The sequence below is a fragment of the Zalophus californianus genome, chromosome 5 (assembly GCF_009762305.2).
Source record: "Zalophus californianus isolate mZalCal1 chromosome 5, mZalCal1.pri.v2, whole genome shotgun sequence".
In the NCBI taxonomy this organism is placed as follows: Eukaryota; Metazoa; Chordata; class Mammalia; order Carnivora; family Otariidae; genus Zalophus; species Zalophus californianus.
In genome coordinates this window covers 140,634,148-140,660,993 of record NC_045599.1, presented here as the reverse complement: position 1 = coordinate 140,660,993, position 26,846 = coordinate 140,634,148, and the positions used below count along the sequence as shown (strand labels likewise).

Sequence of the window (26,846 nt, the reverse complement as noted above, 5' to 3'; positions counted from 1 at the left end):
ATTTATTTTACCCAGAGAACCACCACCCCAACCCCCCAAAATTCCAAATGCAATTATTCATTCTACAAATATTGACTTAGCCTTGTTGGCCGACAAGGCACTGTGCCCGGGCCAAGGAGGACACAGAACTCCGCGATGAGGACAGGGGCTTCAGAATCCAGCAGACCAGCCTTCAATCCCCCAAATGGCCACGTAAGCCTGGAGAAGGACAGCAACAGCGGATACGTGGGGTACGCGCCAGCGCCAAGCATTTCACGTGCACCAACTTGTTTATTTCTAACCCCCGTGAGCGAGAAACTAATACTGCCCCCATTTAACAGATGTGAGAGAGCAGGCACAGAGTAAAGAACTTGCCCCAAATTCCGGAGCTAACAGGTGGCACAACAGGTGGGGTTTTTCTCTTCTCTTTTTTTTAAACCAGTGCTACTGATGTGTAATTTATATCATAAAATTATTGGCTCCCAGGCAAAGTGCATCCTCATTAACTCCACGTACTAATGCCTTACCACTCATTTTTCTTTCCTGAGCCACAGTTTCCTACTTTCCAAAATGCAAATGATAAACGCGAATCCACAGAGCAGTTAAGGGATGACCGCAAGGGAATGAAGAGTGAAGTAGCCCAGTCCAGCGCCTGGCAGCAAGAACTGTCGGACAGCCTGAAAATGAACAAAAGACCGTCTCCTCGCAAAGAGTTTAATCGAATCAGAAACGAAACTAGTAAATACAGAAAACAGCCATCATCAAATGCAGAGAGAGGAACACACAAGAACAGATAAAAATACAAAAGGGTATTGTGTGTCAAAGTGGGAGGGAGGATCTGTGTTCTTTGAGCTGAAGTATTTGCAACACAGAGCCTGGGCTGAGAATGTAGAGTTTAATACGGCACTAAATCACAAACTACATGAGAACAGTCCAGAGACTCTATTAGAGGAGTCTTCCATATCTGACACAGATAACACGAGGCAATGAATCACGTTTGCTGTGGAGAGCGGCCTAATTCCCTTTTTCTAGAGATGGGTAGGACTGTCTTTAAGCAAACCAACACACAACTTGGCTTCCAAACCCTCTGAAGGAAACGCTTCCAAGAATGAATTCGGTGTACTCAACCTAATACATCTGTCTGGTCTCATTCTGCAAAGCTTACTGTTGTCTTCTGAGGATAAATCATCGTGCTACTGACCTTGAAACGCTTTTCTCCCAAACTGTTGCTACCCACGTAGTCAGAGTCCCACTGCTCTCCACAGGAGAGAAGGCAGGAGAGCAACAAAGGAATGTTCTCCCGTCCTAAGGCCAGAGGCTCTCAGCCATCAGAGCCCAGAGCAGCCTTCCTGACGCCCAGCCTTCCAGGGGCTGCAGGAACAACCTAACCACCACGGCAGTAGGCCCGTTTCAGATCTGTTGATTGGCAAGTGTCACAAAGTGAGAAAGTTCTGTTTCTAGGGGCTGCCAAAGCAAAAGACAGTGTTACCTTAGGAGTAACCCACTTTCAAATGTATTTTATGGCTTCCAGGAATCCAATGACACCAACTGATCATCTCTTGTTTGCTTTAAAGAATAAACTCCCTGCTACAGGTGGAACAAAGAAATTTAATTCCTGATTTCAAAGATGCGCATTGGCAAGCTAGAGCCTTCCCACACAGATTGTCCTGCGCCCTGACCCGCACACGGACAATGCATGGGTCCGGGGAGAGAGCTGTGGGGAGTCAGGAGCTGCTTGTTAACAGAGTGATATCTGAGGAGGGAGGACAAGCCCACCATTGTGGAGTCCAATTTCCTGTTCCACAGCCTCCACAGCAAATTAAAAAAGAAAGCACCCATAGATGACGACAGACACCTCCTCAGCTGCAGTCGCAGTCAGAAGCAACAGAAATCTTTTCTACTTGGCATCTTCACAAAAGCGATAGTGTGTCTCACACACCCAGCCTGTGTCCCGTATCTGTTACGGGCCCTAAGGCACCCGCTGCCTGAGAGAGCAGCTGTTCTCCATCCCAAGGGGCACTAACAGACTTCTAGGACATCCCTGGTGGGTACTAGGGGCAGGGCCCAGAAGGGTCCTCCCCCAGCCCCCCTACCACTACCGCCTGGAATGGGGTGCTAGCGGGTCACTCGTGGGGCTAAAGGCATGTGCCTCCTTGACCTCAGGAAGGGCTCCAACATCAGCAACATTGACACGTGGGGCCAGATAATTCTTCCTTGTGGAGGCTATCCTGGGCACTGCAGGATTTAGCAGCATCCCTGGCTTCTATTCACTTGTAAAACCCCACCCATGGGGTTATCATTGTGACAAGCCAAAACGATCTGCAAACCTCACCAAATGTCCCCTGGGCAGGGAAACCCCTCCAACCCCCAATGAGAGCCACTGGTCTGAAGTGGTTAAGTGTTACTGGCCCACTGGCATCCCAGCTGGAAGAAGTTTTAAATCATTCACTTCCAAGGCCCGGAGGACAGAAGCCAGCATGGTCAAAACCTTATCATCATCTCTCTAAACTTCCTCCTCCTGACCCCCATGCCATCTGAAGGGTCACTGCCATCGCTGGGTGGAAGGCTGACACTGGACAATCGCATCACCCGTACCCAAGAGATGCCAGACTGCTATGGATCCTGCCAGGTCCTTCCACAATGCCGTCTGCTGATCCACCCCCGCCCCCTCCTCTCCAGCCCTTGTCTACTGTGCAGAAGCACTATCCTACCCACGTGCAAGAACCCAGGACTTCTGATTGCCCCTTGACAAAAGTTACTTGCTCTGCTTCTGTTTGCTCGCCTCTCTGTAACTTATTCAATGGTGGAGGCAGGAGTGGAGATGGGTCCTTGCAGGGCGCAGGCTCCTACAGTCATACTACACTGCCCCTCGAGTGCAAGACAGAAAACAAGGCCACAAAGGAAACGGACGAAGCGGGGGGGGGGGGGGGGGGTGGTGTCACAGGAAGCACAACAAAAACTGGGGAAACCAAGGAGAAAAATATCACATGCCATAGAGGGCCAAACAAACCACCTCCAATCACTCAATCGTTGACAGATCATTGGTGATGGCATTTTCATTTTGAGTGTTTTTTTAAGATATATTATTTATTTGAGAGAGAGAGAGAGAGAGAGAGAGGCCACGTGCACAAGTGTGGTGAGGGGCAGAGGTAGAAGCAGACTTCCTGCTGAACAGGGATTCGAACACGGGACTCCAGGATCATGACCCAAGCCTAAGGCAGACGCTTAACCAACTGAACCACCCAGGCACCCTTAGAGTGATTTATTAAAGAAAAAAAAACAGAGGACAATTTCACCCATCCCCAAATAAGGCCCAACGGCTGCCACCACATCCAAACGGATTACACAGGCAATATTAAAATATCTTTTGTGATACAATATTTATGTAAGGAAATATATTCTCCCTCTTTTAAAAACTTTTTCCACAGAATAGAAAACATCAGTGTGGAAAAAGGCAAAGTATATTTAAGGCTTGTTTTTTTTGTTTTTTTTTTTAAGTAGGCTCCACATTGGGCTACTCAAAAAACCAAGGTTCGGTTTTTTATTGTAACTATTATAAAAAATATGGGACATAATGCTTTGGCATTTCCACATCTGAGCTACTGAGCATACATCCACGTGACTTCCTTTATCTGAGCTTTAAATATTCCTTAAAAAATGTAATATAAGCACTTATCTTTACCCCGTTATAAAAAGAGCAAAAAAAAAAAGACGAATCACCTAAAACTAAAGCAAAAAAAAAAAAAAAAATCACCTCTGAAGGTTCTCTTATGTGGTGTAAGTGGAAAATCTGTACATTCACATCACTTGGCAGATATTTAAGGCAAAGGATGAAATCAATATAAAACCAGGTATTCATATGTGTTAAATCACCCATGTGAGCAAACCAAACTGAATCAAACAACAGTTAGGTTTTCTAAAGACGCTTCAACCTCTCACTTGTGAGGTATGGATAAAGCTTTTAAAAATAAGTTCATTAGTTCTACAAACTGAAAATAGAGGAACAGTTGCTAAAGCTACCATGACACTGTACTTAAGAACACAATACATCCGGGGGCGCATGGATGGCTCAGTCCGTTAAGAGTCGTCTGCCTTCGGTTCAGGTTTTGATCTCAGGGTCCTGGGATCAGCCCTGCGTTGGGCTCCCTGCTCAGTGGGGAGTCTGTTTCTGCTTCTCCCTCTCCCTCTAATAGATAAATAAAATCTTTTTTTTTTTTAAATAAAATCTTTAAAAAAAAAACCACACACACAGAATACATCCATTCCAATCTCTCTAAATGAGAGCCTCTTGATGGGCAGAAATCAACATATACAATATATACATTATACGTGTAAACTAGATCAATAGAGACATTTTTATACCACGTGTTTTATACACATTTATATAAAATCAGAGCCAACGCTGGAATATTATTCAGCCATAAAGAGGAATTCAGTACTGATATATTCAACCAAGCGGATGAAACTCAAAAACACGCCAAGTGAAAGAAGTCAGACACAAAAGGTCACACATATTGTACAATTCCACGTATATGAAATCTCCAGAATGGGTTAAGCTATGGATCATTGGTGACTGTCAGGGGCGGGGGGAGGGGGTGAATGGACAATGTTCGGGTTTTATTTGGGGGTTAAATTAGGTCATAGGGTAAAGTTCTAATCCAACAAAATTAGCGTCCTTATACTAAGAGACACCAGAGAGCTCTCTCTCCCCATATGAGGACACAACCAGAAGGCAGTCCTCTGCCAAACAGGAAAAGAGTCCTCGCCAGAAACTGAGTCTGCTAGCACCTTCATCTTGAACTTGTAGCCTCCAGGACTGTGAGAAAATAAATGTCTGTTGTTTAAGCCCTGCCCAGTCTGTGGGATTCTATTATGGCAGCCTGAGCTAAGACTACAGAGTTCTGATCAAACTCATTTTACAAACGGGAGGCATGAGATTCTGAAGAGTATGGCAGCTTGCCCAAGGCCATCCACCCAGCAAGCAGGAGGACAGCTTTCAAACCCAAGCAGCCTGCTTCCACGACCTTCCCCTTGAAACCACACTCCATAGGGAGGCATTCAGGCTTGCTGAATGAACACTAAGTGACCAAAAGAAAGAGGACAGAAACCTTCCGCACCTCACAGCTCTGCAAAACAAAGTAAACTTTTAAAATCGGAAAGTAAAACTTTTCTCCCACCTCCCCCTTTAAAAGACAAGATTATCCAGCTTCTATCCCTGGATTAGCCAAGGAAAACATAAAGAATGGGCCAAAAAGACTGAATAAAGTGGGGATCCGTTCTGGAAAGGCAGAAACTTAACCTAGATATCACCTTCGCAAAAAAGGTTTTACCACATCGTATTTTGGGGAAGCGAGCTAAAACTAACCCAAAGGAAAATAACCCATTCCATTCCCTTCCTCTGCTCCAAAGTTAAGAAGCATCACTTCTTCAGCACTTAGAGGGTAGAAACCCCAGTCAAGTTTTGTTTGGCTCACTCAGTAAAAACCAAAATGTTCTGCATTACTTGCCAATATGCTACAAATTGGGACAATTCACAGGGATCTCCATATGTGGCCTCTCTTTAAAAACTAGAAAGCCTGGCAACACCGAATCTTAAATTCTCCCAGTTTTGGGAGCTCTGGTTTAACCACAGTCCCCACCACTCCCTAATGCCCACACCATGTCTCATTCACTCACCATGCTCACCTGCTGATCCCTATGGGCCAGTATTTGCAACTCTTTCAGATAGTAGGTCATGTAGTCTGGACCTCAATATAGGTTTTTTTTTAAAAATGCATTATTTGGTGCATAATGCCTCCATTCAAAGTAAGCTTTTGAAGGGAAGTGTTCCAATTATTTAATGGGCTTGTCAAACAGTGCTCTTTAATTAAACTTGGCTCAAATCAAAAGGAAAATGCCTGTTTTTAGGCCAGTCTTGGACATAACATACTGAATCATATCTTAATTCTGACCAAATGGCAGAATAAAGCCCTTTTTTAAAAGCATGAATTTTAGCCACCCAAGTAAGTGTTCTATTTATAGCTGCCAGGGATTACGGCTTCCAACGTCTTCCATGGCCATCCTGCCCCAGCACTAGTGAGTGAGCGCATGCGCACACAGACACGCGCACACACCCATGTCACTGCCTCAATATTGAATTTCAGCTGCCAGCAAGTCAGACTTTTTCCATTAGTTTGGTTTGGGATGATTCCTGAGCTACAGGCACGCTTCCTGGCCAGCTGCCAACTGAACAGCAGAATGTGAAATTCTGTTTATTTTTGTTAATTAAAAAATTGATTCTACCTTCTTTGGTTTTCATAAAGTTCACCAAAAAGGAGCCTACATTTCTCACTGTGTTTCCATTCTTTTTTGCTCTCCTAACACAAATACCAAAAACTGCTGCTTTTTCCCCAGTTATAAAAGTTTCCACACTCAGAATCGAAAGATGCTAAAAACTAAAAAAAAAAAAAAAAAAATCAGGCAGCCATCAATATGCCCTTAAGGGGCGCCTGGGTGGCTCAGTCGTTAAGCGTCTGCCTTTGGCTCAGGTCATGATCCCAGGGCCCTGGGATCAAGCCCCGCATGGAGCCCCGCATCGAGCTCCCTGCTCCGCGGGAAGCCTGCTTCTCCCTCTCCCACTCCCCCTGCTTGTGTTCTCCCTCTCGCTGTGTCTCTCTCTGTCAAATAAATAAATAAAATCTTTAAAAAAAATATATGCCCTTAAAACTCTTAATTTTAAAAACCCAAACCTTGAGGAATAATCAACTCTCCTTTGACTAGCAATAAAGCAGGGGAGCTGTACACTTGGTAACTTGGACAGGAACCCAGGCTTTTGTGCCATGAATTGCTTGGGAACATTTTAAACAGTGATTTTTGCTTCTCCTGGCAGGTCCATCTGAAACCCAAAACCGCATGTTTCACCCCTGGTATCAGAGTGTCTTCTTCATAGGTCTGTGAATGAAGTTATCATTTAAGAAACTGCACATGTTGGGTGGATACTCCAGCTGAAGGAGGAAAATAAGACCTGTCATCGCTGAGACCCCAGGAGAGTACCAGGTCGGAGACCGGGGAGGAGGCCGGTGGGGGACAGCTCCACACAGAATCAAGAGCAACCCTGGGTAGTTGCCAGCGGCCAAAGCAGGAGCAGTGTGCAGCATGGGATTTGCGTGTGGCCAGGGGACCACAGATCTAGACTCAGAATGAGAGAGACAAATTACAACTATGACACTATTAGAGTTCAGAACTGAGGCTGGCAAAAATCAGAGCTCCAGAGTCAACAGGGAAAGCAAAGCTTTGACCTACATTGGGGTGGATGGGGGGAAGCTGTGGGACACAGCACCAGGAATCACCTCCATAATGTGGCTTACTCTCTGTAGCTCAATGTTGGAAGACTTAGCTCATTCCAGTTCAGGCAAGAAATAATATACCACACTCCGCTAGCCTGGGCTCCTCACGGGAAGCAGGCACCTGGGAACACGGACTTCGGCAATCAAAGTCAGAAAAGACAAAGGCACACCAACAACTTCTGTGTGCTCTTGACAGAATGAGGAAGAACTTAATATTCCCGCGTGCAAGCAGCCAGGCTGAGACGGCTCACGGCCAGAGTGGGCTCTGGTGGTCCCACTTGCTGGCCACGCAGCCTCTCCCTGGGATCCTGACCTGGGACAAACTTCCCAAGGAAACTTCATGAGCTGCTGCTGGAAGACTCCCCCGCCCTGAAGTGCCCACTCCTAAGGGAACCTAATATCCATCCAGTAAATATCGAATGCCTAGTATCTAGTAAATCTATGGTACTCAAGAATGGCCAGCAAAATAAATGATTATGTCTCATGATGATCTCCTCACTGGGACCTGTGGTGTCTGAGGAAGCCTATGTGGCCCATCACTGTTAATTCTGCCACTGTTCATTCTGTAGAGCTGTGATTTCTGCCAAGTCACTATTTCTGTTTTACTTATTTGTGAATGTTGAGCTGGTAGCCCAGATATGCCCTATATTCGACAGAGTCCTAGACGAAACACACCCTCAAGTGCATACACAAACCATGAAAATAACCTTGAAACATACTCGCTGCCTAGGGTGGGATCACATGGCACTAGGAAAAGTCCAAACATCTGATAAACCCACGGTCGGCCTTCCAGACTGGTAATCCACCTGGCCAGGAGAGCAGTGATAAACTTGAGATATCAGCTCAGAAGAAATGAACACAGTCTCTAGACTCCGACAAGATGCAATCCCATGTGTTAGCCATGTGACTTGACCAGTTACTTCACTTCTCTAAGCCACAGGTTGGTCGACTCTAGATGAGATTCACAATAGCTAACAAGCGGAAAATGCCATGAGATGATGTACATAAAGGGATTAGCACAGCAGAGGGCACCAAATAAGCCTCTCATAAACGTCCTATTATTGTTGTTAGTTTCAGAGGCTCATAGCTTCCAAGGTAGCTTTCAGGTGCATCAGTGAATCAGCGGTCCTTCGCCGGTATCCTCTGGCGCACCCCGCTCCGCCCTGAAATCACAGCTTCGGGTAAGGCAGCGGTGGGAATCCCACTGGCAGCCAGGGGCCAACTTTAGCCGCCTCAGCCTCACACCATGCCAGGACCACAACTGAATCATGAGGAATTCCATCAACATGGATCTTTAACAAGCCGTGATCTCTGAAGCAAAGAAATCCCTACCATACTCAAGTTTCTTATCATTCATCTGAATGAACTGAGCTGGTGAGTAAGTACTTGGCAGAGATCCCTCACCAGCTGAATGGCTTTGTCCCCTGAGGAGCTGGTCCAAGGTTTGGTGACAATGTCATCACTGAAGCCTCATTACCAACCTATCCAGCCCAGATTTCTATCGTGAACTGTATGTCCAGAGTCCTTAATCCCATATCACAGTCAGCTAACGCCCAATAAATGATCCAAATGAACTTTGCATCAACAGGCAGTGGTACGGACTCTTCTTCTAACAAATTAGCCCATTTGGAGTCCTGAGAGTCTTTTTACTTAAATGATTCCCAATCAACAAACAAAAACGTGCAGGACACTAAAATTTCATCTAGAAAGAGGTCTTGTTTATGGCGCTTTCCACATTAGAAAGCAACAAAGTCAATAGAAAACCAGATTATTTTTCTGTTTGGTCCTCCTGCTAGTGGGGGAGAAAAGGTGAGGAGGAACATGGGAAGAACGCCTACCCTGATGTACACTAAATACCTTACAATTTTATACGCCGATTATACCTCAGTAAAGCAGAACCTAAAAAAAAAAAAAAAAAAATAACTCACTCCTAAACCACTGATTAAATCCAGGAACTTTTTTTTTTTTAAGTAGGCTCCACGCCCAATGTGGGGCTTGAACTCATGACCTTGAGATGCAGAGTTGCATGCTTTCCTGACTGAACCAGCCAGGTGCCCCTAAATCCAGGAACTTTAAGATGAACCCAACTTAATTTCCCTCCTGACTGAAGGTTTGGTATGAACTTCGAAGTATTCTTCCATTAATTTTAAAGTTTAGCCTGCTGATTCAACTGCCCTTACCAAGCGTTCAGTGATTCATTGCTGTAGCTTGCAAAAAAAACAACATGCTAGGTGAAAATTAAACCAAAAGAAAAAATTACATACTTACTCATCAAAATAGGGAGAAGCGGAAAAGAAAGGAGGGCGTGGAGTTTGTTGGTAAAGGTTCACTTACCCCTTGCAATAGGCTGCCTCGTGCATTAACAGGGTTGGTGACCCAAGTGCTTGGTAATGAATGAAAAGAATCAAGTGGCTAGAGGTCCAGAGAGCACAGTACTAATCCTGGCCTCTTCTGGCTTTCTTCCATCTCAAATCTACACATCTGTCTCCTGGTGTTCTGTGATGGAGCTTGTCCTACTGTCTATTCCTTTGCCTTTTAGGACAAATGGAAGCTCACAGTTAAGAAGGCCTAGAGAAAAATAACTTTATAGCCTACTGTATGAATGTACAGACATATAATAAATATATTTTATTTTTCATGCATGCCAGAGAAATCAACTGTGGAATAAATATAACTATAAATCTAGCTGTCTAACATGACTATGCAAATTATAATAAATTTAACAAATTTACTGTAATAAACTTGGAGATTAAAATTGAAAAATCGGATGAAGGCCTCATTCACAGCCACGCCCACATACCCCTAAAAAATACGTTACAGGAAATTATGTTAGTGGTACTCATTTTACTTAGAAAACAGAAAACTGAAATGCAAAAAGGTAGAATTTCACGGAATCAAGTCAATCTTCTCTATCAGGGTTTCTCAGTCCTCATTCTACTGACATTGGAGCTGCATCAGTCTACGATGGGGCATGGTCCTGTGCATCCCACGGTCTTCAGCAGGACCCCTCACCTCCACCCACTAGTGTCAGCAGCACCCTCCCTATGTCAGTGGTAACAACCCAAAATGTCTCCAGACATTGCTAAGTGTCCCCGGGGAGGCAAAATTGACCAGTTGAGAGCCACTCTTCCATATAAAATTCAAATCCCACCAGTAATGATCCACCAAACCCTTAGCATCATTCAGACTACACAAGTCATGACAAAGAACAGATCTGCTGATATAACCATGCTAGCGTTTTCTTTTTTGTGCTAGCATTTTTTTTTTTAAAGATTTTATTTATTTATTTGACAGAGAGAGACACAGCGAGAGCAGGAACACAAGCAGGGGGAGCGGGAGAGGGAGAAGCTGGCTTCCCGTGGAGCAGGGAGCCCAATGCGGGGCTCGATCCCAGGACCCCAGGATCATGACCCGAGCTGAAGGCAGACACTTAACCGACTAAGCCAGCCAGGCGCCCTCATGCTAGCACTTTTTAAATTACAAAATCCGTATTCATTAGGAATAGAAAACATTAGCAACCAACATATCACCATCTTAAGTGAATTACAGATTTGCACAGTTCACTTAAATGTAAACCATTAACTATCTAGTAAAAATCTCACATCGGTAGGAAGAGGGCCGATTTCCAAAATGGTAGTTTCTTAAAATCTTATCACTTGCTGTGAACCTAAAAATGTCTTTATAAAAAAAGATTTAGCCCTCAACTTAAACGAAATGGCACTTTTACCCATCTCTGCAGAGGAAGATGTGAACACTCCAGATGCTGAAGGAGGACGGGACAGCTGAAGGCCACAGGTGCAGGGCAGACAGAAGCCATCAGCAATGCACATGACAAGCAAGAGCTGCAAACCTCACACAGATTCCAAAGCAAACACGCCTTCTCACAACATCACTTCATGGGAATCTGGAGTTTATCAGAAACATACAAAAGCCAAGAAAAATGACTTAGGAAATTCAGTGTGACCTCCATCTTCAGTAGGAAATCTCCCCAGAAATCTACAAATTGCATAGGAACTCATCTTTGTATGTTCTCCCCAACAGAATGCCTGAAATACCGTATCTCACTCAGGATGAACACTCAGTGGCTGCCATCACAAGAACAATCGAGGCTGTGTTTCTGCTCGGATTACAGAAAAAACTCCTATTCCTTGTTCCAGTCACTGGCAAGAGTAGGTAATTCTTGGTCTTGTATCACATGACTCTGGTCTGCTCCCTATGGGGATGCAAATACACATTCCTAAAGATTTCGACACGATTCTATCTTCACCTCCTTCTACACAAACTACTGACATTACCTCCAAATGAATTCAAGTTCCAAAGAGCTAGGTATCTTTGGGTCCAAATTCTAGCTCTACCACTTCCCAGCTGTGTGAACTTGGGCAAATTACTTAGCTTCTTTGGGGCTCTAATCTTATACATAAAAGAGATGAGAATGGTACCAACAGCATAGGATTATTCGGCAGATTTGGGGCACCTTGATTTCAGCTCAGGTTGTGATCTCTGGGTCATAAGATCGAGTCCTGCGTCGGGCTCTGTGCTGAGCATGGAGCCTGCTCGAGCTTCTCCCTTTCTCCCTCTCCCTCTGCTCCTCCCCCTCCCAGGCTTGCTCTCTGTCTCACACTAAAAAAAAAAAAAAAAAAAGATTATTGGGTAGATTATATGAATTAATCCATATAAAGAATTTAGCAGTCCCCACCAAGTGATCAATACATTCTCACAAGTTAAACTGGATAACAGAGTGCAGATGGCACAGAGGCTGAAAAGACTGCATCGTGGCTTCGCTATCACCCCAAGCTCCATTTATTCAAATCGTTACCAAAAGCCCACCTGATGTCAAATCCTAAATATACATCACATTTCTTCCTTGGACAAATAAACTATTGACTTGAGTTAGGGAACACTGCTAGAACATCTTTTTTTTTTTTTTAAAGAAAAAGAAAATTTTGTCCTAAACTAGGCTGTGCTAAAGACAGGATATACCATCTTTCAAAAAGAAGTTGCCACAATTCTGCTTTCCTAGAGGGAATAGCTAACTCAACTTCGTCAAACATTTTATAATAACTTTTCCTGTTCTTCTGAAGGTACCCTATTTCCCTGTTCCACGTGTACAAGCCAACTGTAAAGATTCACATTTAAGGGCCTAAAGGAGGCTGAAGAGTCCATGAGGATTTTAAGAGACTTGAAGGACACAACCTAAGTTATATTTCTGACCCCATCATTTGGGGATAGGTCTTGGGTAAAGTAACCTAGTTCTCTGTGCCTCAGGGTAAAAAGAACCCACTTGATATCACAAAGATAACAGGCGAATAAGGACAGAGTTACATTCCCACGGAGAGCCCTCTGAACTCCCCGGTTTTGCAATTTCAGAGGCACATTTTTTTAAATTTTTTATTGTTATGTTAATCACCATACATTACATCATTAGTTTTTGATGAGTGTTCCATGATTCATTGTTTGTGCATAACACCCAGTGCTCTACGCAGAACGTGCCCTCTTTAATACCCATCACCAGGCTAACCCATCCCCCACCCCCCTCCCCTCTAGAACCCTGTTTGTTTTTCAGAGTCCATAGTCTCTCATGGTTCGTCTCCCCCTCTGACTTACTCCCCTTCATTCTTCCCCTCCTATCTTCTTTTTTTTCCCCTAACATATATTGCATTATTCGTTTCAGAAGTACAGATCTGTGATTCAACAGTCTTGCACAATTCACGGCGCTCACCATAGCACATACCCTCCCCAATGTCTATCACCCAGCCACCCCATCCCTCCCACCCCCCACCACTCCAGCAACACTCAGTTTGTTTCCTGAGATTAAGAATTCCTCCTATCAGTGAGGTCATAGGATACATGTCTTTCTCTGATTGACTTATTTCACTCAGCATAACACCCTCCAGTTCCATCCACATCATTGCAAATGGCAAGATCTCATTCCTTTTGATGGCTGCATAATATTCCATTGTGTATATATACCACATCTTCTTTATCCATTCATCTGTCGATGGACATCTTGGCTCTTTCCACAGTTTGGCTATTGTGGACATTGCTGCTATAAACATTGGGGTGCACGTACCCCTTCGGATCCCTACATTTGTATCTTTGTGGTAAATACCCAGTAGTGCAATTGCTGGATCGGATGGTAGCTCTATTTTCAACTTTTTGAGGAACCTCCATACTGTTTTCCAGAGTGGCTGCACCAGCTTCCCATTCCCACCAACAGTGTAGGAGGGTTCCCCTTTCCCCGCATCCCCACCAACATCTGTTGTTTTCTGTCTTGTTAATTTTAGCCATTCTGACTGGTGTGAGGTGGTATCTCATTGAGGTTTTGATTTGGATTTCCCTGCTAGAGGCACATTTTCTTAATACTGCCTACAGTCCGCTGAAGGTGGCCAACCTAGAAATATTTTTGCTCCCCATTTTCACTTTTAGAACTGATGACTCGTGCTTTAATTTTTTTATGATGGCAAAATACAGGAAAATAAAAACTATGGTGAAAAAACAGATGCATAAGTTACCCTCCACAACATGGGCCAGGAGGCCCTGACTTGCTTGCTTAGTCTCCAAGATACTGCATGGCAGCATCTTGTCCTGATTTTATAACCAAGAGCTCATTTTATCAGATGTATTTCTTCCGATATATACTTCGAAAAACAAGAGATTCCATCTTTCTATTGTATTTATTTACGTATTTATATTCCATCGATATTTCTAGAAAAGATGCACTGGCCTTCTCAAAGAGAATCTTAAGCGAACATGGTTTTAGAACCTAAAGTACAGTAACCTAACAGATCTGCCCAAAGGCAAGAAGGAAATTGTTGTAGCCGAAAAGCTACATTACCAAGAGAAACATCCAAAATTTCAGTGGTTCTCAAGGTCTGAAAAACTCAGTGCTAGAATTTACAGTATGCACCAGAATTCATATCCTTGCACTTGGCACCTACCTTTGAGAAAATCCCTAAACAATGAAAATCTTAAGGAAATGCAGGACCTCTGATTAACAAAGCAGTATCCTGATGACCCCATCCTAACAAGCAGGTAACATGGGAAAAGGTGCAGAGGCTGCTTTTCTAACCTTTATCTTCTTAGAAAACTGTAAGCAGTTCAGAAATACTGCCTACTGAAAACTTCTCAACAGCAAACAATTCACCTACTAGATGTGGACAAAACCCTTAGCCAGCACGGCCCTGGGGAGATACTTCATTTCCCATACCCATGGCCATGACTGCCTCTGTCTGGAACCACGATGCTAAACCTAACACATGTATGTGCGCATATATACACGTGTGCATGTGTGTATACACACATGCATTATATATATGGATGTGCACATATACACAGTACACGTGTCACACAGGCGAGTGCATATCACGCACACATGTACACACACGTGCGCACCATGCACGTGTATACATGCATGTCACACACGAGTGCTGTGCACATGTGATCACATGTGTTACATGTGTGAGCGTGTGCTGTGCCTGTGTGCACCTGTGTGTATATGCACGTTACCTGTAAGGCTACATTGTGCTCATGTGCACATGTGTATGCAACGTGTTACACAAGTGAGCATTGTGCATGTGTGCACGTGACACAGACAAGCACCTGTGCATGCATACACAGATTTATCTCATATATATAAAGTAGTTTAAGCAAAAAAAAAGTCTCTTACACTCATAAGCACAGCTTACCTACTTGTTGCTGAAACATCCTCATACTCTATACACATTCTTGGTGGAAAAAACAAGAGCAAGTGGACATTTTTCAAAAAAACGGAGGTATGAAGAAAACTCTATGTGGAAAAAATCTTTGGTCTATAAGCCAGGTGGTGAGAAGAACACAGGGCATCTCCCTAGGGCTCAGGAAGCGCTCTCAGCTCATATTTTAACTACACAAGGAAAGAGGTAGCAAGGTCAGGGACCCAGGGTGGGGATGGGCAGGGCACAGTGGGCTGGCAGGGAAACAGCAGGAGGTGTGAAGGCAGTTCGGACTAGGAGAGTTGGAGATGGCCCAATCCCTGGTGATCAAGTGGCCCCTGATCTGGGAGTTAACAAAGTTAAAGAGAGTTCCTTTCATAGGATGGGTCTCTTTTGTTCTTCTCCCTTGTGCCCAATAAACTATCATTGTTTTCAAAGCAGGGGACCAGAAGCAGTAAGAAGTAGGAAGAAGGAGCCCCTGCCCCCTAAGAAATAACCAGGGAAAACACTCCCCTTGCTTCCATACTGGGCTAGTCTTCACTGGGCACTCCTCCCAAACACCCAGGACCAGACGAGGGCAAGAATCCGAGGGACGCGTTTCCATCTCTGCGCCCCGACGTGGAGTTGAGTCTCAGGACTCGGGAGCGTGGCTCCCCGTGGAGTCACACGCCTTCAGGTGACAGCTGTCTGGGCTGCCTGGCCTCGCTTCTCCGGCCACACCCTCCCCCTGGAACTTCTCTCACTGCTGCCCCCGCTATAGGCCTGACTCAACTCAGGACTCAAGTAAGGACACTCCTGATTGCCTTAGCCGTCTTGGCTTACAGCAAAGAAATCCCCTTTCCATTCCGTCCTGCTGAGATGCTGGGGGATGACAGGAATATCTTGTTGCAGTTTTCAGCATCCCAAGAAGGCTTAGCTCCCATCATTAAAGAATGAAATGTGGGTGGGGAAAAAGCAGATGCAAACCTGTATTAAATGACGGTATATACTATAAAAGGGATAGTGTTATTTTCATCACTCACTTCAAAGTCAAATCTTTCCGTGAAAGATTTCATGGGGTAAAAAATAAGAATAAGCTTTCAAGTAACACACACACACACACACACACACACACGCACACACACGCACACACACACACACAGTATTGTGGGTTCCCTAAACCCCTACAGTCAGAACCACCACCATCCTGTCACTGTTGTGGTCCAGGGTTAACACACAAGGATATTTACAATACAAAAGAATAAGAATTAGGGGCGCCTGGGTGGTTCAGTCGTTAAGCATCTGCCTTCAGCTCATGATCCCAGGGTCCTGGGATCGAGCCTGGCATCAGGCTCCCTGCTCAGTGGGAAGCCTGCTTCTCCCTCTCCCACTCCCCCTGCTTGTGTTCCCTCTCTCGCTGTGTCTCTGTCAAATAAATAAAAATCTTTAAAAAAAAAAAAAAAAAAAGGAATGGAATTAAAAGAAAAATCCATGAACAGTTCCCCAAACAAATGGCCAATGGTCCCCCAGGCAAGGTAAAGCCAGGTCCCTCGTGTGCACTTCGGCGACTTGAACGAACATCAGCGCCCACACAGGGATCTTCTGAGGGCCTGATGTGAATCACCAGCCCTGCTTGTAATCAACTGAGACCCTCTCTCTCCCCTGCAGCTCAGAGGACAACCTGACAGTGGACACAAGTCTAGTATTATGTGATAACTTCCTTCATGAAATAATACATGTCATTAAGATTCTAGTTAGAAGTCACAAAATCCCTGCTGTCATAAACACATCAGGACAGGGTGTCTCAGCTGTGCCTGCTGTACATAAGCTGCAGGGAACCTCTCATAAAACTTTCACTGCCAAAAAAATCTAACTAAAAAAGTGCAAACTCTTTGATCAAACATCTCCACTCCCAGGCAATTTTATCCTCAAGAAATAATCAGACGAGCATATCATGATCTAGGGATAAGAACGTTCGTGTGCTGTTTTCTATAAAAGCAAACAACCAGAAGCAACCTAAAATGGTCATATAAATGATGATACATGCGCGGGAGGAATGGGCAGGGTCACTCTTAGACTCAGACACCTAGGACTCCTACCTTGGGCTGTAGGCTCCAGAGTGTGCCCTGCACATCACAAAGACAAAAAAAAAAAAAAAAAGTAGTAAATAGAAGTTCCTCAAAGAATGAATCATGGACTTTGGTGGAAAATGTTATTTTGAGGGGCGCCACGCGGTTAAGTGTCTGCCTTCAGCTTGGGTCATGATCCCAGTGTTCCAGGATCGAGCCCTGCATCAGGGTCCCTGCTCACTGGGGAGCCTGCCTCTCCCTCCCCCCGCTTATGTGCTCGGTCTCTCAAAACGCTAAAATCTTAAAAAAAAAAAAAAAAAAACCAAAAAACTGGAATTTCAAGAAAATATGTAAAACAGATTAAGGAAATAAAAACATTTGTAAGACTAGGAAAGAAAAGATTCACACACACACACACTACCCCAAACACATTTTTATGCAGATTATTTTGTGACCAAGATGCATTAAGTTATAGTTTCATTTGAAAACAGATTTTTAATGAATTGTTTCCTTTATAATGTACACAAAACATTGAAAAGTTTGGGGAACAGTGAAAATTCACAGTAATAATATGATTTATATAATTAATTTAAAATATTTAGTACTTTCTGCAAAATCAATGATCTAACACATGCAACCCTATTCTTTTTTTTTTTTTTTTTTTAAAGATTTTATTTATTTGACAGAGAGAGACACAGCGAGAGAGGGAACACAAGCACGGGGAGTGGGAGAGGGAGAAGCAGGCTTCCCCCCCGAGCAGGGAGCCCGATGCAGGGCTCGATCCCAGGACCCTGGGATCGTGACCTGAGCCGAAGGCAGACGCTTAACGACTGAGCCACCCAGGCGCCCCTCAACCCTATTCTTTCTTTAATCTAAATATTGCTGTATGAGTGACATAAAGGGGATTAAAAGTATAGTTATCTTGATGAGCAGTGAGCAATGTATAGTTGGTGATTCACTATATTGTACAGCTGAAATAGCACCATGTTAATTATACTTTGTTTAAAAAAAATAGTATTACCATATGAATTTTTGTTGACAATGCCAATAACTACAGTCCTGCCTTACAAAGCAGGTCTTCTTCAAACTGAAGTTCTTTAAAAATCAAAGAACCACTAGGACTCAAGGTCTTTTACTTTGGTGTTACTGCCAATAAAACGTGAACTGTGAAAATCTTGACTATAACCATATAATTTAGTGATTTTGCTGAAATATGGGCAAGAGAAATGGATTTATGGAAAATATATTATGGACTATATGTCTATTACTCATGCAAACATCATTGGCCTATCAAAAGAATGGCCAGGCATGTGCAACCATAATTATCTTCGTTTACCTTTGATATTCCGACTTTCAGCAATAAAAACTATAGCTTTACACAAATTTTTTGGCTGTGTCCTAATGAAGGTATATGTGTCAAGGTAGGCAAAGACATTTTATGTACCAGTTTGTAAGCTTGATTTATAACTTTTAAATATTTAGATGTGTGGTATGGGGTCTGCATTTGTAGTCTCGCCTCTGACCTTGTGAAAATGACACAGGCAACAAGTTTCTTGACATTTAAAGCTTTTCGCAGTCAACTCTTAAATGGAAAATATTATAGGTGTGCTTTTATAGAAACATATACACAGAGGTATGGAAAGCCCAAAACATTAAAAGTAGGACCCAGGCAGTTTTTGTCTCTTCCTTATGGCATTTCCTAACCTTAGTACATATTCTTTGCAGGATTAAGAAGAGATGAATTTAAGAATGACATGGCAAATACTGCATTACTTTTGACATAGTAACAACATAGTAAATCTATGTTTATCAAAAGTTTTTTAAAGCATAATTTAAGTACCTAGGAGGCTAGTAAAACCAAAGAATAAAAGAGCTGCACACGAGTGTGTCGTCTATAAACTTCTTTTAAAGAGAATTTTAACACAGAAAAAGCAGACCTTGCGAACACAGGCTTTTGAAGAGGTAAGTCCACCTGTCTCCATAATGTATACCATTGTCAGTGGGTACTACTCACATGTTATTAACAGACCAAAAAAAAAAAGACATTTAAAACAATTATGGAATTCTTTTCAGACCCAATGTTGGGTAACAGGCCATGTAAAAAAAGCTTACATTCTACTCCAGCATCCCCCAAATCGTTTATCTTCACCTCTAAATGTCCAACAAGTGGTAAAGATAAGCAAACCTACCCCAAAGTGCAAAAATTCAACCTTGCCTACCGTTTCTTTGCTAATGAAGCTTGAAGCTTGGGTGAAGGTAGAGGTATTAAATTTACAACTCCTGTGTGTGACCCCCAGGCCCGGGCTGAATTTCAACAGATGGGTGGTGACTTTGGCACAGAGCGCTAACACCTTTCCTGGTAACTGGCGGAGTCAGGTGATGGGATGTCACGTGACAGGAGATGCTAGATTTAAACTGGGGACTCAAGTTTCACACTTCAGACCTGGTGGACACACTTTCCAAAAAGCTCTCGGCCAGGCAGCAAGATGTTTTAATTGAGGAATGCTCTTTGAGAAATGTTCAGCTCTGCTGTGGGTGATCATGCTGCGAGCACCAAGCAGCTAACAAGTAAAACACAACCAATGTGGAGAAACCCTGGGAAAACGGACAGAATCGAGTTGAGAGAGAAGATTCTATCAGAAAACCTCAAAGAGAAACCCTGCGATAACGGATAGCCAAAGCTGGGTAAACAAGTGAGTACTAGTAAACACATCTCAAAAAGTGAGTCTTCTCAGTGTCGTATTACATAAATCTTCCCACCATCGTCATGAGGTCAGGGCCGGCAGTTTTAGAAACCACATTTCACAAGGAAACAGAAGGTATGTCTTTCTAAAGTAAAAAGCAAACCAGATAAAAATTAATGGCAGGATGAACATTGGCCTACCAGGTTTCAATGTTTCTGGAGTGTGGGTGTTTCCCCAAGCTCCCATGCAGTTTAACTCAAAAATCATTTATGAACTACCTACTGTCAACAGCACTTCAAAGAGCCCAGAAACAATGATAAAAGCGTAAGACACATGACACCAACAGGACAGAAAAGAATGGCAGGGGGGAGTACAGAGAATCTGGAGACACAGGTGTGCATTCGAATCCTGATTATCACCTTCTAACTGCGTGACACTTAGCTACTTACTTAACCTGTGTCTCACTTTCTTCATCCGTGGGGACTTAATCCAAGAGCTGTCAAATGAATTAAAGGAGCTACTGAATGTCAAGTACTCAGGAACATGCCTGGCATGTAGAGCCCTCAATGAACCTTAGCGATATTGATTACTGACCTCAAAGGATTGTAAAATGCTTCACAATCAAGGAAAAAACATTGTAAGCATCACCCCTCCCACCATAAAAAGATCCGTACTTAAGGGGAAAATAAAGGCTATACAAGGAGAGAATCCCATCCTTACGGACCTCTCCGTGCAAATGAGGTGATAAAACTAATAAATAGGGTATTTAACCTCTCGAGGCTCTGTTTATTCATTTGAGAGGGGGGGAAAAGAAAAAGATATGTAAAGCCTCTAGCTAACCAGGGTAAACTCCTAACAAGACCAGGACAGAAAGGAGAGGAGCCAAGTTCACAGGAAAGAAAGAAACGTGGGGTCACCGTAAACTAGACCAGTCAGGGATGGCTTCAGAAAAGGAGCTAGCCAGGCAGGACATCCGATCAGCGGAGCGGACAGGTGCGCAAAAGCATGGAGTAGAACCAGTAAGAGATCCTCTGGAGGTGAATTCACATGGGAAAGAAGAATAAAGAGTTGCAAGATCAGAGCGCCTGGGAAATCAGACTAAGGAATGTGAGCTTGATTTTATTAGCTATACGGACATGCTTCAGACAGAAGTCTGGAAAGGTAAAATGTGCCAGAGTGTACAGGGTGAAAGGGAGAAAATTAATAAATGCAGTCTAGCACAAGAAATGATATTGGGGAACAGCTCTAAGGCCAAGGTCTCTCTGCACCACTAAATACTGGAATTCCATTCACCATCAAGAGCCACTCACTCTTAGTTACTATAACTAATCTCTTATTACCCACCTACCATGTGCCAAGTAAATCTTATCTCAAATTCTAGTAATCACGCAAGGTGGACACGATTATGCCCACAGAAATAAAGCCCAGGACAGTCAGAAAACCCAAGCTCCCACAGGGGAGAGGGGTGTAGCTGGGTTTCCAAAAGCCACATCTTTCCTACTTTTAAGGATGAGGCCCTTTTCATTCCAACTAGGGGCATTTAGGCAAGGAGAAGTACTGTCAAGCTCAATACAGAGGTCATTGGTTGCTCATTCTTGAATGTTCCCTGCAGGGGACATGAAAATGTTATGTAGCAGGGGCACCTGGGTGGCTCAGTCGTTAGGCGTCTGCCTTCAGCTCGGGTCATGATCCCAGGGTCCTGGGATGGAGCCCCGCGTCAGGCTCCCTGCTTGGCGGGAAGCCTGCTTCTCCCTCTCCCACTCCCCTTACTTGTGTTCCCTCTCTGTGTCTCTCGCTGTCAAATAAATAAAATCTAAAAAAAAAAAAAAAAGAAAATGTTATGTAGCAGTTACTCTGAAGGCAAAATTTTGAAACCCATTAATAAGGTATCCCTAACAGAGAGAAATAAAGGGGATCAGAGCACCGAGTAACACAGAGGACTGTTGAATCATATTGTACGCCTGAAACTAATAACACCGTATATTATACTTCAATAAAAAATAAAGTTACAAATGAAAAAAAAAGTATCCTATTTCCTACCAATTTCAAGAGAAGAAGCACATTCAAGGCTCAGGTCCTTAAAGGTGACCCCGCTCAAAGCCAGAGCCAGAGAAGCAAACATTGCTCTCTCCTGCCTCCACGCTGGTTAAAGAGTGAAGGCCCAGCCCATGCTGGTTTGTGCCTGATTTGAGAGGTGAGAACAGGAGGTCACATGATCTGGGGAGAGCAGCCCTTCCCCACCAGCAGGGAGATCAGGGCTCCCTGCCGGCAACAACTGTCCCGCCTGCAGCTGCTCACGGGGGCTCTGCTGTCCCCGAACTGGCAGGGGCCTAAAAATGAATATTTGACAATAGAAATCTGTATAGAGCGTGCAGAAAAGCCAAGGCACTGTAAGTCCTCTGTGAGAAAAGAAGATACCAGCAAATGGTCTGATTCTATTTCATAGGTGTCAAAGGGATCACCTTCAAGACCCGGTGGAACAAGGAAGTCCTTGAGAGAGGATTTGGAGAGGAGGGATGGGGCGCCCCAAAAATAACAGTCTTAATTCTTTTTTTTAATCAAGACAATAAATAAGTTCTAAAACCAAACCAAAATACCATGAAAAGGGGAGAAAAATAGGCTCAAGAACTCTTTCCAGCTTAAAAAGCTATTTGAACAGCTCCAGGTTAAGCACCAAAACCAAGACACCTTCCCAAATTAAGTGGAAACAAGGAAGGGGGTTCCACATAACATCTTGAGAGTGAACCAGGTTGTAAGAAATAGGTACAGCTGGAATGTTTTCATGAGCGAATAAGTCTTAAGACGGTGATAACCTGCTTTCTGTATTTTTGTGATCATACTCGTGTACATTTTACATATTCTGAAAAATCAAAGCATTCATGTAAGTTCCATTAATAATCCTCAAAAGATCTTTTGTTTAAACAGCCAGTAGGCCACACCTATTGCTAAAATAGAAAACAGAAAAGTCAAGCTCATTTATGTGTTCAACTGGTGCTTACTGGCCCCTCCAGGACCCTCAGTGCTGTACTTGGCCCCAGGGACATGGAAACAGCATCCACTTCAAAATATCAACATGTTTGCAAAATAGTCTTGCCACTTGGCTGAGCCTTTTCTGTTTGCTTTAAAAAGAAAAAAAATGCTTCTGGTTATAGACATACCTCAACTTAGTTTCTGCCTACAGTACACTTTTTAACAGCTTACCTCCAAATGCTGGAAAAAAAAACAAAAAACAAAAAACAAGTTTTCCCAGAAGCGTGCACGCAATTTAACTGAGAGAAGCCACAAAAGTGTAAGGTCATGAGGGACTGAAACTCTATTGGGGGGTGTGGGGCACTCAGTTCCTCCAATCCCAGGGAAGGTTTGGAAGTCAGTAGCCATCAGGGGATGGCACAAGCCTCCCAAGCATCTTAGTGGCCAGGAGAAAAAGGCCTGATGCTATTTAAAGCAGGCAAGTGCAGGCAAGAAGTCTGTGCTTACAACACGCGCAGGAATTAATTCCACGAGGCAATGCTCCATGAGCTAGCTCAGTGGTTCTCAATTGGGAGTAATTTTGCTCCCCGTGGCTCATTTGGCAATGTCCCCAATACATCTTGGTTGTCACAGCTTGGGGGCGCTACTCACACCTGGTGGGCAGAGGCCAGGGATGGTGCTCAACATCCTACAATGCAAAGGACAGCCTCCCAACAACAAAGAATGAACTGACCCCAAATGTCAATGGCACCCAGTTTGAGAAACCCTGGCCCAGCTCTAAACAGCAGCTACTAGTCACAAGAAGTCCCCATTTTGTTATTATCCGGCCATATGCACATAAAGCTAAGACATGCAACATCTGGTTTATTTTTTTTTTCCAATTGCTAGTGTTAGCTTCAAGCTGTTGTCCAACAAGCAACAAGTCATTATGCCTAAATCACAATGAAAAAAGTTAGCAAAGACACCCGTTACCAGGATACTACTTATCGCTGAGCCCCTACGGTTTTGGAAACATATCACTGCCACACTTACTGTTTCTACTCTAGCAGGACATCACATGATTTTCTTCACTGGATAATTTATCAAAATTTAACAAAAGGATGGTCTGTTATAAGACACTAACAGAGACAGGATCTAGGTTACGAGTTTGTCTCCAATTAATACAGCACTATGTTGCCTCTCTGGCCTTGACAGCCTCCCAAAGTGATTTAACAATCAGGGACAGAACTTTGAAGGTTGATTAGAAATATTACAATACAAATACACCACAAGATTAAAAGCGTAATTTTAAATAAATGAAAATTGCCCCAAAAGTACTCAAGTCACCAGCAACAGAGAAAAAAAGGCTCTGGATTCTATAATAAGTTCCCCAAGATTAGACAAGTGACTTAAGGTCTTTAGGTTAAGATTCATCATCTAGGAAATGAAGGGGGTGTAAATGATCGCCAAAGGCCAACTTCAATATTATATACTAATCACTGAAATAAAATACAACAACCAGGTCCCCTTACACCAAACCAAAGTATGGTGTAAGGAAAAAAAAGTATTTCAAGGAGAGAACCTGAGGGCAGGTTACAGCTGTCGCACGTTATCCTGCAGTTCCCCCCACTTGCACTAGGGGGCAGAGTTCTTCCCAAGGGGAGGCCACAAGCCTCCTCCCTCCGAGGTCCACAGACAGGCTTCAAGGGGGACCGAAACCCCAACAAACCGAACACAAATCCTAGGTCTCAAGAGCTTTCCTAAGGGACCCATAACACAAAAACAAAATCAGAAAAAGTTACGAATTAGTGTCCTGCAGGCAGAGACTAGGTTTTCTTACAGATGAAAGCAATTAAACACAGCCCATTGGTCCTTCAAAGTTGGTTAACCTGCAACTCCTGTAAAAAGTTCTGGTGCTTTCTTCCAGTCATGAAAACAAAGGTCTATGAGGTTTTGTTTTGTTTTGTTTTGTTTTGTTTTAAATGCTATAGTCTCAACCATAGATTTCTTTAAAAGTAAAAATATGAATTAATGATTAATTCCTCTCCAGCCTGCCTCTCACAGCAAATGTGGGTATCACATATGAGATGCCACTTTGATAAAAGTGGGCACTGACACAAGAACTTATCACTTTGGCCGTTAAAAATAGTTGTCTGAAAATACAGTAAGCATTCAGAAGGCTGAATGACTTGAAATACTATATCCAATTAAGTCTGATAAAGCAAGTTGGCCAACAGAGGCAAACCCTCACCAATGTAATTTGCTGGAAGATTCCAAAACTGTCCTGGATTCACAAAACATCCCCTGGCTTTCAATGAAAGTCCCATCAGACTCCCTTAAGTCAACTAAGTTTACTTTGAGCCACTTCAAACCTCAAACTTAAACAGAATTTATTAAATAAACACAACCAAGAAAGGAGAAGCCAAGAAACCACTGTAACTCTCAATCCCAGGGAAGGGGGGGGAAAGGTTCTCAAGGCAAGGGTTTTCAAGTAACCGTGGTGTCCCGCCCTCAATGACCCTATATGAGGCATCGGTTTAATCTTTAAAAACAATTGCTCTAAACGATTTTCTTTAAATTCGAATTCAAAATCTACCAAGGACCGTCAGCACAAGTACACGATCTTTTGATCTCCAACCCTGAGCGAGTACATCTTGGGCAGAACTACAACCTAGACTCCAAAGGTCCCGCAGGCAGAGAACACAGTGAATGATTAAACCCTCGCCTGCCTTCTCGCACTTCATTACGCCGTCTCCTTTGGAAGGGTTTGCGCCCCTCTCACAGGAAGCCGGCACGTTCTGCAAAGGAAATACCAGAACAGAACTTTCTTGGAGAAAGGCACGTCCCCGCTGAACATTTTATTGGGCTTCCCGCACCCAGGCAGTCGGGCCCCGTCGCCCCACCTCGCGCGGGGCGCCGTGGGGACACTCCGCGAGCCAGCCACCCACGCGGAAGGAGGCTCACCTTTCTCTACGTCCCGGAGCGCGGGACCAAACAAAACCTGCCTCGGCTTACTCATCCGGAGACCGCCCGGGGTGTGTGTGTGTGGGGGGGGTGATTTCAGGCGACTCCCGGAAAGTTTCGCCCTCCCGGGCTTAGGTCAGGGTCCCCAGCGAGCGCGCGGCGCGGTGGGCAGATCCCTCCCGGGGCGCCGGGGCCAGGTCCCGGCATTGTCGCCGGCGCGAGCGCACTCACCTCGGGGAAGAAGTTGTCCATTGTTCCAGGGCGCTCCCCAACTTGCCCGAGTCCCGCGTCCGGCTCGCGGAAGTCAGCCCAGCAGACGGTCCGGGGAAACCATGCGTGTCACGGCGCGACTCCCAGGAACCCGAGCCCGCGGGGCTCCCCCGCTGCCATCGCCTTAACCCCTTCTCGTCTTTCGCACCTTTTGTTTGCCCAAACCCAAGTCTCTAACTCATCCGTCCCAACAGCAGCCTTTGTCTCCCTGCCTCCAAGTTCCTTACTTCTGGGCGCAGCGCTCGCGAGCGGAGAACAGCTGGTGACACATTCTTCCCCCGGGCTGCGGGAGGGCGGCGGGGGTCTTAGGAGCGCGCCCTCTGCCTCTGCGCTCCGGCCGGAGGCGCTCTCCGCGACAGGGGGACAGCGGCCACGAAGCGAGCCCGTAGTGGCTCTCCCCGCGCGAGCGCCGCAGCGGCGAAGGTTCGGGCGCCTGGGCTCAGCGGGCTCACCGCAGCTCCGAGACGTGCAGACAGGAGCACTCGCCCCGCCCACTCGCCCCGTCCCGCCCCGCCAGGAGCTGAGCCCCGCCCACTCGGCCTGCCCTCCCAGCTCGCCCGCCTCGCCCCACCCCTCCAGGAGCCCAGCCCAAAGCCAACCCCGCCCCGCGCTTCCGCAGGGCCGGCCCTGCCCACTCCGCCTGGGGCGGACGCGCGGGCTCCGCAGCTGGAGGGGAAGGCGAGGCTGGGGCTGCGCCTGCTCTTGTCCCCGCCTCCCCACCCAGGAGTGGGCGGGGGAGTTGACTCTACCCTCTGGTGATTGAGACCAAATAGTCACCGGGGAGGAGGGGTTGGGGGATTCTTTTGTGCCTTTGATCTTCAGCGGACCCTGGAACCGGCTCAACACGGATCTCATTAATGCAGCTCGGCAGATGAGCGACCCCGGGGAGGGAAGCGCGGTCGGCCGAGCTGCCCCGGCTGTTGGGCCAGATCAAAG

At 44.8% G+C, this 26,846-nt stretch overlaps 1 protein-coding gene across 2 annotated transcripts in view; it reads right to left on the bottom strand.

Moving 5' to 3' along the window:
- MYO10 (myosin X) overlaps positions 1–26,388 on the bottom strand; it is a 207,941-nt gene extending 181,553 nt beyond the window's left edge. The window contains exon 1 of one of the 2 annotated variants that reach the window (XM_027604910.2): positions 25,872–26,388. In XM_027604910.2, coding sequence (XP_027460711.1) covers positions 25,872–25,892 — 21 coding nt within the window. In that variant the 5' untranslated portion in view covers positions 25,893–26,388. The remainder of the gene's footprint in view (positions 1–25,871) is intronic. The other variant, XM_027604909.2, reaches the window with a different exon arrangement.
- Positions 26,389–26,846: the final 458 nt, after the last annotated feature.